The 16,435-nt window shown below is 51.1% G+C and overlaps 1 protein-coding gene across 7 annotated transcripts in view; it reads right to left on the reverse strand.

Moving 5' to 3' along the window:
- DCDC1 (doublecortin domain containing 1) overlaps window positions 1-16,435 on the reverse strand; it is a 604,418-nt gene that overhangs the window by 68,973 nt on the left and 519,010 nt on the right. For all 7 annotated transcript variants that reach the window (XM_075927782.1, XM_075927784.1, XM_075927785.1 and 4 more), the window contains 2 exons: window positions 11,114-11,317; window positions 7,355-7,562 (listed from right to left, as the gene is read on the reverse strand). In XM_075927782.1, the coding sequence (XP_075783897.1) occupies window positions 7,355-7,562; window positions 11,114-11,317 (412 nt within the window). The remainder of the gene's footprint in view (window positions 1-7,354; window positions 7,563-11,113; window positions 11,318-16,435) is intronic.

The raw sequence follows: 16,435 nt of genomic DNA on the forward strand, positions 1-16,435 counted from the left end.
CTAGTTCGAACTACCGTTACTCCTCGTGGAATGAGGAGTAACAGTAGTTTGAACTAGGAAGCCTAGTTCGAACTACCTAGTTCGTGCCCCGTGTAGCCGCGCGGCACGGGGTTCGAACCAGCCGGGATTTAAAAATGGCGGTGCCCGGCTTATGCAAATGAAGCCCGGGAAATTCAAATCCCGGGATTCATTTGCAAGTGCGGTATGCCTACATTACTCCGCTAGTTCTAACTAGCGGGGTAGTGTAGACATACCCTAGGTCAATAAAGGTATGTCTACACTACAGCACTAATTCGAACTAACTTAGTTCGAATTAGTTAATTCAAACTAAGCTAATTCGAATTAGTGCATCTAGACTTAAAAACTAGTTGGAATTAGCATTTTGCTAATTCGAACTAGCATGTCCACACTGAGTGGACCCTGAACTGAGGTTAAGGATGGCCGGCAGGGCATCAGATTAGGACTTAGAGCGTGGAGCTGCTGTCTGAGGCTAGCCGAGGGTTGTGCTTAAAGGGACCCGACCCCCACCCCAGACAGACAGTTCTCAGGGGTTCCCCGCTTGCAAAGCAGTCCTGGCTTGGAGTGCCCTGAGTGCTCACACTCGGCACATCACAGCACTCGGCCATCAGCCCGGCTGCACTAGCCGCAGACTACCATCCACAAGGGGGCGGGTCAATCAAGGGACTTCAGGAGAGTTTCCACCCCGAGGAGCCAGCAGAGCCAGCACAGTCCTCCCCATCGGGGGCTCATACCCCATTCCTCCCTCACCTCCTTCCACTTACCCCTCCCTAGCCCCCCTTCCTGATGTACAAAATAAAGGATACGTGTGGTCAAAAATAGAAACTCTCTTTATTGAACAAAACTTGGGGAGACTGGGAAAAGGAGGTGGGAGAGGGGAAGAGAGAGGGTGGGATAGGGGAGGGCAACTAAAATGATCAGGGGGTTAGAACAGGTCCCATATGAAGAGAGGCTAAAGAGACTGGGACTTTTCAGCTTAGAAAAGAGGTCCATAGAGGTCTATAAAAGCATGAGTGTGGTGGAGAGGGTGCATACAGAAAAGTTCTTCATTAGTTCCTATAATAGAAGGACTAAAGGACACCAAATGAAATGAATGGGTAGCAGGCTTCAAACTAACAACAGAAAGTTCTTCTTCACAAAGCAAATAGTCAACCTGTGGAACTCCTTGCTGCAGGAGGATGTGAAGGATAGAACTAGAACAGAGTTTAAAGAGAAGTGAGATAAAGTAATGGAGGTTGGGTCCATGGAGTGGTATTAGCCAGGGGGTAGAAATGGTGTCCCTGGCCTCTGTTTGTGGAAGGCTGGAGATGGATGGCACGAGACAAATGGCTTGGTCATTGTCTTCGGTCCATCCCCTCCAGGGTACCTAGTGTTGGCCACTGTCGGCAGACAGGCTATTGGGCTAGATGGATCTTTGGTCTGACCCAGTATGGCCATTCTAAGATCAGGGCTCAGGGTCAGGGGTCTCACTGGACCGCCTTGATTTTCATGCCAACCTGCTCCTGGGTGGCCAGGCTGGCAGCTATCCTGCCCTACCTGGCCACTTTCCTGTGCCTATTGCGGAGGTCGTGGATGAGGTCCACTATGTCTGCACTAGACCAGGTGGGCGCCCGCCTCTTGTGGACCTGGGCAGGCTCCCGGGAGCTGCCAGCCTGGTCCCGGGAAGAGGCGGAGGGCTGGGTAGCAGCGGGTGGCCGGCTCGAGCTGTGTCAGATGCAGGGTCTGCTGGCTGGGTGCTGGCAGGCTTGCACCTGGCATGGGCACCGTAGCCAGCCCATGCCCCTTTAAAGGCTCTGGGGCCGGGGGGGGGGGGGGGGGGGCGGGGGGCAGAAGAGTTTCCCTGGTGGTGCCCAGAGTGGCCACCAGGGAAAGCTGGGAAGGGCTAGCCTCCCACTAGTTCGAATTAAGTGGCTACACAGCCCTTAATTCGAACTAGTTAATTCGAACTAGGAGTTAGTCCTCGTAGAATGAGGTTTACCTAGATCGAATTAAGCGCACCACTAGTTCGAATTAAGTTCGAACTAGCGGTTTGCATGTGTAGCGCCTATCAAAGTTATTTCGGACTAATGGCTGTTAGTTCAAATTAACTTTGTAGTGTAGACATACCCTAAAGTATTTAAGTATAGTTCAACTTTAAGTGAGCAAATCCATGTCTATTCAGGTAAGAACTTACCCACATGCTTAATTCTCACTGAAGTCACAGAAACTGGAGAGTATGCTTAGATTCCTTGCTAAAATGGAGACTTTATCAGTTTAAAAATCTAATCTTAGAAGCTAGGGTGGTGAATATACATATGCAAACTGGATCCAGCTTATAGCTTGTGTTGATCTGGCTTGTGAGGCTCAGGGCTTATCTCCTCCAGCAGTGGGGTGAGCTGGTGCTGCCGCTCCAGCTACGCAGGGAGTGCCATAGCTGGAGCACGAACACTGTCTTCCCACTAAATGAACCAATCAAGGCAAGCCATGGGCTGACTCCAGCACATAAGTTCTGTCTGGCAGGGAGAAGAAGCAGTTGTATGCACTGCAGGGAAGTGTTCCCTGCAGGCACTGCCCCTGTCACTCTCATGGACTGAGAATCATAGTCAATCCCCTGCCACCTTCCCCATTCTCCTTCCACCCAGACTCTGCACTCCCCACCCTCACCACATTCCTGCACTCCCTCTTCCTTCCATTCAGACCGCACTACTGCACCTTACTTCCTCCCAGATCCTGCGTCCCCACACCCAACCCGCTTCTGCACACTCTTGCCAAGACTCTGCACCCCCGCCCTGCTCCTGCATCCCCTTTTATTTATCTAGGCCCCACACCCTGACTCCACACCTGGACCTCCCTCTCAGACCATCATACCCACTCCTACACCTTACCTCCTTCCCAGATTCTGTACCACTCCCCAGCAGTCTCCTCCCGCACACTGAACCCCTCATCTTTGGCCTTGCCAGAGCCCTGGGGATAAGCCCTGAGCCTCAGTGCCTCTCTCCCTTCCCCAGGGCTGGACATTTCTTCCTGCTTCTTGGGGGCAACATCTGTGGAGGCCAGAAAGTGAGGGTTATATGTGTTGTTGTTGTTTGCTTCTCACTTGTGTCTGGCCATGTGGCCCCTGACTGATTTTTCTGTGGGTCAGTGGCACCCAACCCAAATAAAAAGGTTTCTCACCTCTGATTTATAGAAAAATAGGCCCAAACAAAGGTTCAGGAACAGGGATGTTAAAAATTCCTAACTTGATTTTCATGGCTGAGGTTCATCTCCAGGAATTAATGCCATTATTCAACAATAGTTCTATTTTTGAAACTGCAGATTCACATATTGTTAAAAGCAATTTAACCGTTCTGATTAATCTCTTCGGAAATCTTTACTAACTCATTTGATAGAATAATTAAAAATGCATCTATAATCTCAATTGTCTTAACTGTTACAACATTAAAGAAATCAATCTTTACATATTTACATATAACAGCAAACTCCAAAATAAAATTTGATTGCCAGCCACCAGAAGGACTAGAGGACACCAAAGGAAAGGAATGGGTAGCAGGCTTCAAACTACTAACAGAAAGTTGTTCTTCACAAAGCAAAGAGTCAACCTGTGGAACTACTTGCTGCAGGAGGCTGTGAAGGCTAGAACTAGAACAGAGTTTAAAGGGAAGTGAGATCAAGTCATGGAGGTTGGGTCCATGGAGTGCTATTAGCCAGGGGGTAGGAGTGGTGTCCCTGCCCAAGGTCGGTGGAAGGCTGGAGAGGGATGGCATGAGACAAATGGCTTGGTCATTGTCTTCGGTCCATCCCCTCCAGGGTCCCTAGTGTTGGCCACTGTCGGCAGACAGGCTACTGGGCTAGATGGACCATTGGTCTGACCCAGGACGGCCATTGTAAGCTCAGGGCTCAGGGTCGGGGGTCTCAGTCAACCCCCTTGATTTTCATGCACACCTGCTCCTGGGTGGCCAGGCTGGCAGATCTCCTGCCCTACCTGGCCACTTTCCTGTGCCTAGTGCGGCGATCATGGACGAGGTCCACGATGCCTGCACTAGACCAGGTGGGTGCCCGCCTCTTGCGGTCCCGGGCAAGCTCCCGGGAGCCGCCAGCCTGGTCCCGGGAAGAGGGGGAGGGCTGGGGGGCATCGGGTGGGTGGCTCGATCCATGCCAGATGCAGGGTCTGCTGGCTGGGTGCTGGCAGGCTTGCACCTGGCACGGGCACCGTAGCCAGCCTGTGCCCCTTTAAGGGCTCCGGGGCTGGGAGGAGGGCATACGAGTTTCCCTGGTGTTGGCCAGAGTGGCCACCAGGGAAACCTGGGGAGGGCTAGCCTCCCACTAGTTCAAATTAAGGGTCTACACAGCCCTTAATTCTAACTAGTAAGTTCGAACTAGGCTTAATCCTCGTAGAATGAGGATTACCTAGTTCGAACTAAGCGCTCCGTTAGTTCGAATTAAGTTTGAACTAACGGAGCTCTAGTGTAGCGCCTATGAAAGTTAGTTCGAACTAACGTCCGTTAGTTCGAACTAACTTTGTAGTGTAGACATACCCTAGTATGGCTACCCCTCTGAAACTTCTGTCTGGGTATGTCTACACTACAAAGTTAATTCGAACTAACAGACGTTAGTTCGAATTAACTTTGATAGGCGCTACACTAGCGCTCCGCTAGTTCGAACTTAATTTGAACTAGTGGAGCCCTTTATTCGAACTAGGTAAACCTCATTCTACGAGGACTAATGCCTAGTTCAAATTAGCTAGTTCGAATTAAGGGCTGTGTAGTCACTTAATTCGAACTAGTGGGAGGCTAACCCTTCCCAGCTTGCCCTGGTGGCCACTCTGGCCAACACCAGGGAAACTTGTCTGCCCCCCTCCCGGCCCCAGAGCCCTTAAAGGGCCACGGGCTGGCTACACAGTTTGTGCCAGTTGTAAGCCTGCCAGCACCCAGCCAGCAGACCCTGCACCTGGCACGCCATGAGCCAGCCACCCAATGCCACCCAGCCCTCCCGCTCTTCCTGGGACCAGCCTGCTCGGGACCGCAAGATGCGGGCGCCCGCTTGGTCTAGTGTGGAGATCGTGGACTTCATCGAGGTTTGGGGGGAAGCCTCCAATGTACACGATCTCCGCACTAGCCACAGGAAGGCGGCTGTCTACGGCCGCATGGCTGACAGCCTGGCCTCCAGAGGCCACCAGCGGACCTGGGAGCAGGTCCGCTGCAAAATATAGGACCTGTGGCAGTCCTACTCACGGGCCTGCCTGCCAGGGGCCGACCCGGAGGCCTGCCCCCACTTTCAGGCCCTGGAGCGCATTCTGGGGGCTCACACCATCCATGTCCCCTGGGTGGTCATCGACCCCGGGGCAGAGGGACCCGTCCTAGACACCGAGGAGGAGGAGCCGGAGGACGCCGTGAGCCAGGAGCCTGCTGGGAACCTGTCCAGGACCCAGGACCCCCGAGGAACCCCACAGACCACATCTCCTGTGTCGTCCGAGGCCGGGGAGGCCTCCACCTGTGAGTACCATCATGCTCCCCTTATGTGTACGGGAGGGTGGGGGGGAGAGGGAGCCCAGGGACTGTGCGCCTGGGCCTTGCCCACCATGGAGCAGCAGCTGGGTGTCATGCAGGGGCCTTGGCCTTGCAGAAGGGGGCTGGGTTTCACCCACCTTGTCCCCAGGGAGAACTGACAGCAGCTCTTGTTTCACCACAGCCACAGCACCTGGGACTGCAGGGCACACCACCCTGCCTGCAACAGCCACCTGCGCCCGCGCCAGCAGGCGTGCCAGGAAGGAGGAGGACTACCAGTGGTGGTGACTCCGGTTCATGGAGCAGCTGCTCCGCAACCAGGAGCACTGTCGGCTGTGCCAGCGGAGTGTGGATGTGCTGGAGGAGCAGGGCCGTGGCCTCAGAGGCCACCTCCAGACCCTGGTGGACCGGTTCCTGCCTCCTCCTGCTCCGGCTCCTGCTGCTGCCCCAGCTCTCACTCCTCTTCCCGCCCCTGCTGCCCCTGCTCCCTCTGCTGCCCCTGCTCCCTCTCCCGCTTCCTCCACACACCCCGTCCCTCCTGCCCTACCCTCCACAACTGCTCCCCACCGAGGCCCCCGCATCCGCAGTGTTGCGAGACGGGAGAGCCAGCCGGACCCCCAAGCCTGAGCTTTCCCTTCCCTGCCTCCCCCTTCCAGTTCCCTCCTCCCAGGTTTCCCCTCCCCTCTCCCACCTTCACTCCTCCCTCCCCCTACCCCAGTTATGTAAAATAAAGAGAGGTTTTTTTTGACAGGTGTCTTTATTTGACATTAGGAAGGGAGGTTAGGGAGGGGAAAGGGGAAGGGGGGAAGAAGGCCCCAGTGGGGCATGCAGGGAGAGTTCAGTCCTCCTCCTTCACCTGGAAGCTCTCCCGCAGGGCTTCCCGGATCTGGATGGCCCCCCGCTGGGCTTCCTGGACGGCGGCGGTGCGGGGCTGAGCATACTGGCCAGCTATGCGGTCAGCCTCAGCCATCCAGACTGGCAGGAAAGCCTCCCCCTCCCTCTCGCACAAATTGTGCAGCACACAACATGCTGCCACCATCGGAGGGATGTTGTGCTCGGCGAGGTTGAGGCGGGTGAGGAGGCACCTAAATCGGGCTTTCAGTCGCCCGAAGGTCCCCTCAATGATGATGCGGGCCCTGGTCAGCCTGGCATTGAAGGCCTGGCGGGAGGGGTTGAGGTGCCCCGTGTAGGGCTTCATCAGCCACGGCTGTAGGGAATAGGCCGCATCCCCCACCAGGCAGACGGGCATGTCCACACCCCGACCCTGATGTGGTCGGTCAGGGAAGAAGGTCCCGGCGTGCAGCCTCTGGCACATGGAGGAGTTCCGGTACACCCTGGCGTTGTGTGCCTTGCCGGACCAGCCCACATTAATGTCCATGAACTGTCCCCGGTGGTCACACACGACTAGACAAGTGCATTATGGGACCCTGATGATATGAGCCCATAACCACCTGCTGCAGAGTTTTGGTCCCAGCAGGCACTGGCAGCATAGCACAGAATGCAAAGTTACCCATAGTGTATCGCTCTGTGGGTCAACAATAGGCTCCCTAATGGGGATGCGCTACTAAGGACTACATTCGATTCTTTCCCACAGTGATGACACGGACCTTCAACTTTACAGAATTGGGTGCCCAGAAATCAGACATATTAGATTTGACCTTACCTCATAGTGTAGACATGGCTTAAGAAAACAGAAAACAAAGAAAAGGATTTCCACAGATAATCTTGGAAGCATGTCAGCAGCGGCTTTTTACAGCTTTCTAAAACTCTGTTAGCTTCATGAAAGTTCATATTCAACTTGCATATAGTCCAATATACATTTAATTAAGGACTTTTTGACTTTGACCTTTTACCTTCCATATGCAGAGGAGCCCCATCCTCAGCACGGCCAGTGACTGCAACTCTCTCTTTATAATCTTCTTCTGAGTTACTTTGTCTGAAACACTCATTCACAGCCCATGTGACTAAATCAGGTAGGGTAAGAATTAGGGTTCCATCATGGGTGTATAATCTGCAAGCTTTCCTGGTAAGTTCAAGGTGTCTTGTACACATGGTAAGCAGCTAAGAAAAAGAAAAAAGAAAAAAACCAAATGATTAATCACTTGAAGAAGGTGAAATTCTTCCCTTTGCAGAGGATTTAAATGAGGTATTTAAGTGTTGTGCAAACCTGTGCTGCCTCTTTACTTAGGGGAAAAGTTTCTCAATAGTGTAAACCCATATCATTTTATTAGATATGTTCTAGTTCATTTGCAAATGAGAGACTAGTTGGATAATATCAAGAAAAAATAACAGGCAACCTACTTTAATTTGCCCTTCTATTAAAATTTTAGAAACATAATAAAATGTAGTAGCAGACAATGACTCATTTAGCTGAGTATGTTTTCAGTCCATATGGAATTTGGTACACTAAAATAAGATGTCATGAGATAATATTTGCAAATCAGTCTCCTACTATGTTTCTTTATAGGTAGCTCCGAATTCAAGTCCTGTAGCATCTTGCAATGCCCGCACAGAACCCTAATTAATAACTATCCTTTGATGTATTTGAGATACACAGTATGCCAAAAGAATAAAAGTTATCTCCTGTCATAACATAAAATGTTAAGCAAGGTCTCGTGTCCTACATAGTACATTTGATGTAAATATCTGGTAGAGCTCTCTATATTATGCGGCAAGAACTCCAGCTCTGTGTCATTACCTGTCCACAACCTTCTTTATAGCAGTACAATAAAATTCCTTGTTACATTCACATTTAATTCTATTTATTTCACACTATTCCTCTTGTCTCCCCACACTTTCAATGTGCTACATAGTTTTATTTTGCATTATAGATCTTGTCAGGGAGATTTGGACAGCAGGGTAGTTTTGATTTTTGCAAAGACTTTTGGTGATGATTTTTGTAAAGATTTTTGGTGATGTTTTGGGGTCTTTTTGGCAATCAGGAAGATGAGCAGGGATGGAGACAGCTTTAAATGCAGGAAGTAGGAATTAACTTCTTTTCCCACCTCAAACCCTGATAATTAGGGTCTTGTTTACACTGGCAAGTTACAGCACACTAAATCCACTCACAGTGCACTAACCCCCAAGGGTACATCTACACTGCAACATTATTTTGGGATACCGGAGTATCCTGAAAAAGCTATCCTGCCTTTCACAGCAAGCCCATGATTTTGGGCTCACTATTCTGACCTCCCTGTAAAGCTTATTCCACAAGGAGTAAGGGACATTTTGGAATAGCGCTTTATTTTGGAATTTGGTGCTGTGTAGACAGTGACAAATGATGGAATAAGCTATTTTGAAATAGCATCGAAATAAGATACACAATTTGTGTAGCTCAAATTGCCTATCTTATTTCAAGTTACAGTACAGTACAGATGCACCCAAGGTCACCACACTGATAAGGCACTTAGGGTGTGTCTAGAGTACAGGGTTTTGTCGACAGAAGTGGACTTTTGTCGACAAAACTATACCTGCGTCTACACTGCCACTGAGTTCTGTCGACATAATGTCGACAGAACTCAGCAGTTTTGTCAACGGTGGTAAATCTCATTCTACGAGGAATAACGCCTTTTGTCGATAGAGTTCTCTTGAGAGAAGGCATTATTGCATCTACACTGTCCTTTGCATCTACACTGTCATGCCGACAAAGTGTCTTGCTTTGTCAATAGAACTGGATGTAATCTAGACACTCTTTGTCGACAGAAGCTTTGTCGACAGTATCTGTTGACAAAACTTCTGTCGACAAAACTTCTGTCGACAAAAGCCTGTAGTCTAGATGTACCCTTAGGGTACGTCTAGACTACATGCCTCCATCGACGGAGGCATGTAGATTAGCCAGATCGGCAGAGGGAAATGAAGCCGCGATTAAAATAATTGCGGCTTCATTTAAATTTAAATGGCTGCCCCGCTCTGCCGATCAGCTGTGTGTCGGCAGATCGGGGCAGTCTGGACGCGACGCGCCGACAAAGAAGCCTTTCTTGATCGGCACAGGTAAACCTGGTTTCACGAGGCATACCTGTGCCGATCAAGAAAGGCTTCTTTTTGTCGGCGCGTCGCGTCCAGACTGCCCCGATCTGCCGACAAACAGCTGATCGGCAGAGCGGGGCAGCCATTTAAATTTAAATGAAGCCGCGATTATTTTAATCGCGGCTTCATTTCCCTCTGCCGATCTGGCTAATCTACATGCCTCCATCGACGGAGGCATGTAGTCTAGACACACCCTTAGTGTGCACTAGCAGCACCTCAATCAGAAGTATAGCGCTTGCTGCGCAGTGGCTGCAGTGCTAGGGTGCCAGTGCAGATGCTGCCCCACAATGCCTATTTTTGCCTATCTGGTCATCAGTTTGAACTCTACTGCCCAGCTCTCAGGTGCCCAACCCTCAGACCTGCCCTTTATAGTCCTCTGGAATTTGGAAAGTCCTTTTCCTGTTTGCTTGGCAATGTGTGGAATGCTCTAAGTGCATTTTTCCAGGTGACCATGCCTGCAGCACACACCAGGAGCTCCCCTACTTGGAGCCATGCTGAGGTGCTGAACTTCATCAGTGTTTGGGGAGAGAACGCAGTCCAGTCCTAAGTGTGTGCCAGATGTAGGAATTATGATACCTATGGGCAAATATCAAGATGCTTGACTGAAAGGGACCATGATTGGGATGCACTGCAGTATAGACTTAAAGTGAAGAAGCTGTCCCATATTAGATGTTTTGCACATACTAGAGACTATAAGCCTTGTTCCCCAAAATATCAAAAAACACAGAACATTATACTACTTTTGAGGAAGCTGACATGGTCTTAACTTAATGAAAAAGTCTTGTCACCAGCTTACAGAATGTTTGACCCAAAAATTCTGCAAATATTTCCATAGTTCCAACAGCCAGTCATTCAACATTCATCCACCAGGAATATTTAAAATAAACGTGATCATCTTGTGCTCAGTATCGTAACTCTTCTCATAAATAAGACAATTTACAGTAAGGAACTTGGTACTAAGTGAAATAATTTATCTTTAGAAATTTCCATTTCAATAGAGAAAACTTAAACACTTTTAAAACCTTTCAAAATTAAGCCAAATTTAAGAAAAAAAGATGTTTACATTTTACATAAGGCATATATTCCCATATATATATACTATACTATATATGCCACTTGTCATTGAAGAATTATCCTTGCTTATAAACAGGAGGAGGCCGTGTTTGGATCCAGATCAGAAGATTTAAACTACTATAAAGAGTTTGGGTCAGAAGCTGAACCTACGATCATGTCTGAAAATCTCTTAATATTTTCTTCTGAAATTATCAGTCAAATTTGGAAAAGATCATAATTTTAAATATTATTGCAAGATTAATGCCATGAAAATCTTTTATCATACTGGGTCATATCAAAACTGAACCTGGAAAACAGGTTCCTACATACTCTAGATTGGACATGGAACCAAATCTATAGGGTAGCACTGAAATTTGAGATTGCATAACAAATACCCCAGCAATACATGTGTAGAGAAATTTAGCTTTGAGATTCTGGTTTGGGTTCATTGTGGTCACTAACAAACGCTGCTTATCCTTGCCAATACTTTAGCTGTTAAAATGATCTTTGGGATAATTGTTACTAATACTTACCATTGGGAATGTGCTAGCAATGATTAAATGCCCATTTCGGTAGCCAGCTCCATTTCTATATGCAATTATTTTCACTGGTTTCTGGTTCACAGCTGCAGATATCTTTTCTGAGATTATTTGTATAGAGGTTTCAGTCCGCAAAGATGCTAATACTTCTTCTAAATAATTCAGGGTATTTTCAGCTTCCAATGTGGATAAATCAGTCTTTAAGATAGAAAAGAATCAGATTCAATCAGGGTACTGATTTTGTTAAATTAATATTAAATTGAACTTTTTAAAATGAAGCTCTTCAATTTAATGTAAAATTTATTCACTTATTGAAATATGGAATATAGTAATATCTATTCTGCATATACCTTTTGATGATCACACTAAATCTCCAGATATTTCTCAAAGCAATGATCTGTTAAAGACGATGTGAGATGGCTAAAACAAAATTTTGCAGAAAAGCTAAAGATCATTGAACATATCTTTATACACAACTAGTTAGATAAAGATGAAACAGCTTTCAAAAAATCTCCACTTAGGGTATGTCTACACTACAAAGTTAGTTCGAACTAACAGACGTTAGTTCGAACTAACTTTCATAGGCGCTACACTAGCGCTCCGTTAGTTCGAATTTAATTCGAACTAACGGAGCGCTTAGTTTGAACTAGGTAATCCTCATTCCACGAGGATTAAGCCTAGTTCGAACTTGCTAGTTCGAATTAAGGGCTGTGTAGACCCTTAATTCGAACTAGTGGGAGGCTAGCCCTTTCCAGCTTGCCCTGGTGGCCACTCTGGCCAACACCAGGCAAAGTTGTCTGCCCCCCTCCCGGCCCCGGAGCCCTTAAAGGGCCACGGGCTGGCTACACAGTTTGTGCCAGTTGCAAGGCTGCCAGCACCCGTGCCAACACACCCTGCACCTGACACCCAAGAGCCAGCCACCCGAGGACACCCAGCCCTCCCCCTCTTCCCGGGACCAGCATGGCGGCTCCCAGGACCCTGCCCGGGGCCGCAAGAGGCGGGCGCCCACGTGGTCTAGTGCGGAGATCGTGGACCTCATCGAGGTTTGGGGGGAAGCCTCCAATGTCCATGATCTCCGCACTAGCCACAGGAACGCAGCAGTCTATGGCCGCATGGCTGCCAGCCTGGCCGCCAGGGACCACCAGCACAGCCGGGAGCAGGTGCGCTGGAAAATAAAGGACCTGTGGCAGTCCTACTCACGGGCCTGCCAGCCAGGGGCTGACCCGGAGGTGTGCCCCCAGTTTTTGGCTCTGGACCGCCTCCTGGGGGCTCATGCCATCCCTGCCCCCCGGGACGTGATAGACCCCGGAGCAGAGGAACCACTCCAGGAGACGGAGGAGGAGGAGGGCTCCGAGAGCCAGGGGAGGTGTCCACCTGTGAGTACCATCTTGCTCCTTATGTGTACGGGGGGCTGGGGCGAGAGGGAGCCCCGGGACCGTAAGCCTGGGCCTTGCCCACCACAGAGCAGCAGCTGGGGATCCTGCAGGGGCTCTGGCCTTGCAGAGGGTAGCTGGGTTTCACACACCTGGGCCCCTGGGGTAATTGACTGCTGGTCTTGTTTCACCACAGCCGCAGCACCTGGGCCTGCAGGGCGCACCACCCCGCCTGCAGCAGCTGCCCGTGCCCGGGCAAGCAGGAGAGCCAGGAACCAGGAGGAGTACCAGAGGCGGCGCCTCTGGTTCCTAGAGCAACAGCTCCGTCTCCAGGACCACTGGGTCCAGGAGGACCTGAGGCTGCGCCGGAGGAGCTTGGAGGCCCGGGAGGAGCAGGGCCGTGCCCTGCGAGGCCACCTCCAGAGCCTGCTGGACCGCTTCCCAATTCCTCCTGCTCCCCCTGCTCCCCCTCCTGCTCCCGCTCCTGCTTCCTCCACACCCCCCATTCCTCCTGCCCCACCCTCCACAACCATACCCCACCAATGCCCCCGGACCCGCAGTGTGGCAAGACGGGAGAGGCAGCCGGACTCCCACCCCTGAGCTTTCCTTTCCCTTCCTCCCTTCCCTCCCCTTCCTGCTCCCTCATCCCAGGTTTCCCCCTCCCCTCTCCCACCCTTCTTCCTCCCACCACCCACCCCAGTTATGTTAAATAAAAAGACATTTTTGTTTGAAAAACAGGTGTCTTTATTTGACAGTAGGTACGGAGGGGAAAGGGGAAGTGGGTAGGGTGGAAGAAGGCCCCAGTAGGGCATGCAGGGAGAGGTCAGTCCTCCTCCTCCACCAGGAAGCTGTCACGCAGGGCTTCCCGGATCCGGACAGCCCCCCGCTGGGTTTCCAGGACGGCGGAGGTGCAGGGCTGACCGTAGTGTCCAGCCATGCGGTCAGCCTCAGCCATCCAGGCTGCCACCACGGGAGGGATGTTGTGCTCGGCCAGGTCCAGACGGGTGAGGAGGCATCGAAAGCGGGCTTTCAGTCGCCCGAAGGCCCCCTCCACTACGATGCGGGCCCTGGTCAGCCTGGCATTGAAGGCCTGGCGGGAGGGATTGAGGTGCCCCGTGTAGGGCTTCATCAGCCACGGCTGCAGTGGGTAGGCGGCATCCCCCACCAGGCACACGGGCATGTCCACGTCCCCGACCCTGATGTGGCAGTCGGGGAAGAAGGTCCCGTCCTGCAGCCGCTGGCACACGGAGGAGTTGCGGTACACCCGGGCGTCGTGTGCTTTGCCGGACCAGCCCACATTAATGTCCGTGAACTGGCCCCGGTGGTCACACACGGCCTGCAGGAGGATGGAGAAGCACCCCTTGCGGTTCACGTACCAGGACGCCTGGTGTTCCGGGGCACGGATGGGGATGTGAATCCCGTCGATGGCCCCCCCGCAGTTGGGGAAGCCGAGGGCGCCGAATCCCCGGATGACGGCGTCCGGGTTGGCGAGGCCGACCACCCTGCAGAGCAGCACCCGGTTGATGGCCTTGACCACCTGCGGAGAGAGACACAGCAAAGCTCCAATCAGTGGGGCACCCGGGTGGCTGGGAACATTCGTGCCCTGGCAGTGCCCCGCGCCCCACTCCCAGAAGCAACCCCCCTGGCGGCGTGTATTACGGCCGGGTCAGACCGACCCCTCCGGTGCGGGGCGCTTTTGCCTCCTCCCGCCCTCCCTTTGTCCCTGGGGCGGCCCATCCCCTCCTTGCAGCCCCCCTCCCTCCGGCGCAGTGGCCGATGAGTGCCATACCTGCATGAGCACCGCTCCAACGGTGGATCTCCATACGCCAAACTGGTTCCCGACGGATCGGTAGCTGTCTGGCGTGGAGAGCTTCCAGAGGGCGATGGCCACACGCTTCTGGAGGGGGATGGCGGGCCTCATGCGAGTGTCCCTTCTGCACAGAGCAGGGGCGAGCCGCTCGCAGAGCTCCAGGAAGGTGTCCCTCCTCATCCTGAAGTTCTGGGTCCACTGTCGGTCTTCCCAGCGCTCCAGGACGATGCGGTCCCACCAGTTGCTGCTGGTGTCCAGACGCCAGACGCGGCGGGGCACGCCGGTGCTGGGGCGCCGCCGCGGCTCCTCCACAGCCCCCAGGGCGGCTAGGAGGAGAGGCAGGGGGCTGACGTGCACCAGGTGGTGCCAGGCAGCCTCGAGCCATTGGTGGCAGGCTTGCAGCAGCAAGTCCAGAAAGTGCACCAGAAGGTGCAGGGAGAGCTCTGGCTCCATGTTGCCACCTGTGGCGGCGTCCCCGAAGGGAAGCACCGACACAGACGGGCACAGAGACCAACGCTTTGCTGTCCCTCGGCGAGGTTGGCAAGCAAGCAGGAAAAGCTGAGAACCGGCTCTCCGGGGGGGTCCCTTTAAGCACGAGCCTCAGATAGCCTCAGACAGCAGCCACAGAACGCAACTACTGACCTGATGCCCTGCCAGAACCGGTTTCAGCCGCCCTTAAATGCACCCCTGCGTCCAGTCAGTGTGGATGCGCTAGTTCGAATTAGCAAAATGCTAATTCGAACTAGTTTTTAGTTCTAGACGCGTTAGTTCGAATTAGCTTAGTTTGAATTAACTAATTCGAACTAAATTAGTTCAAATTAGCGCTGTAGAGTAGACGTTCCCTTAGTGAATGCAGAGCTCCCGTTAATTATTTACTCTTAATACCAGTATCTTTAGGAGACCTACCATTACAGTTAAGGGACAAATATGCCCTTAGCAGATACATTTTAATGCTAACAGGAAAATATTCTATAATTTGGGAGAACAAAAGAATATTTACTTTATGTTTATAACCTCAGTAACAAATCTGCCACTCTTCTGACTTCCATTCAACTAGAAAAATATTCAATCTTTTTATAGATTTTGAACTCGTCAGTTAGTACATTCCCAGAATGAAAGGCAACGATGAAGACTCTACATAAATGTCACATGTACTGCAGCAGTGACCAACCTATGACAGATGCATTAATTTGCAGTAACATTCAAGGTTCTTCTTGAGTGCTTATGTTGCGGAGTGAATGGAGGATCCCCCTTTCTCTCCAACAGACTTTCTCCTACTTCTCCCGTCCTTCCAAAAACTTCTGGACAAGAGGGAGAAATGCTAGAGAAGGTGGAATTGGCAGTCATGTCCTCTCAGCACATGATCGGTTGTGGCGAGAACTTTCACTCACTCCCCACAGCTGGGATGAGCAAGTGTGGAGAACATACTAACCGAGGCTTTTAGTATTCTGGAGGAACACTTGAAAAGGAAGGAAACAGAACAGAAATCCAGAAAGCTCCCAAACCCTCCTTTATTGTAGCTGTGGCTACTGTTCCTCTGCATTCAAGCAATCGCCTGAAAAGTCCAGCTTCTGGAACATTGAAAACCCAGTCTCAAAAAACTAGTGGTTGATTATAAAGGTCCTAGCCTTTTTCCAGGACTAGGTTCCAAAGAACATATTCAAGAGGGATGTGCTGTTCCCTTTAAATTCATACCAGGAAAATATTCTCCAATCCTCATTGATACCTCCAATACCTTCCTGATCTGTTCACCAGTGAACAATCAAACTGAAAAGACTATTATGGGTACATCTAGACTACATGGCTCTGTCGCCAGAGGCATGTAGATGAGGCTACCAGGCATAGGAAAATGAAGCGGTGATTTAAATAATCGCCACTTCATTTAAATTTACTGATCAGCTGTTTGTCGGCTCAGCGCGGTAGTCTGGACGCGCGGGTGTCGACATCAAAGGCATTCGTCAACCACCCAGGTATACCTCATCCCAGGAGGCATACCTGGGTGGTCGACAAATGCCTTTGATGTCGACACCCGCGCGTCCAGACTACCGCGCTGAGCCGACAAACAGCTGATCAGCTGTTTGTCGGCTCACATGGCAGCCATGTAAATTTAAATGAAGCGGCGATTATTTAAAT

The sequence above is a fragment of the Pelodiscus sinensis genome, chromosome 4, assembly GCF_049634645.1.
Source record: "Pelodiscus sinensis isolate JC-2024 chromosome 4, ASM4963464v1, whole genome shotgun sequence".
Taxonomy (NCBI): domain Eukaryota; kingdom Metazoa; phylum Chordata; order Testudines; family Trionychidae; genus Pelodiscus; species Pelodiscus sinensis.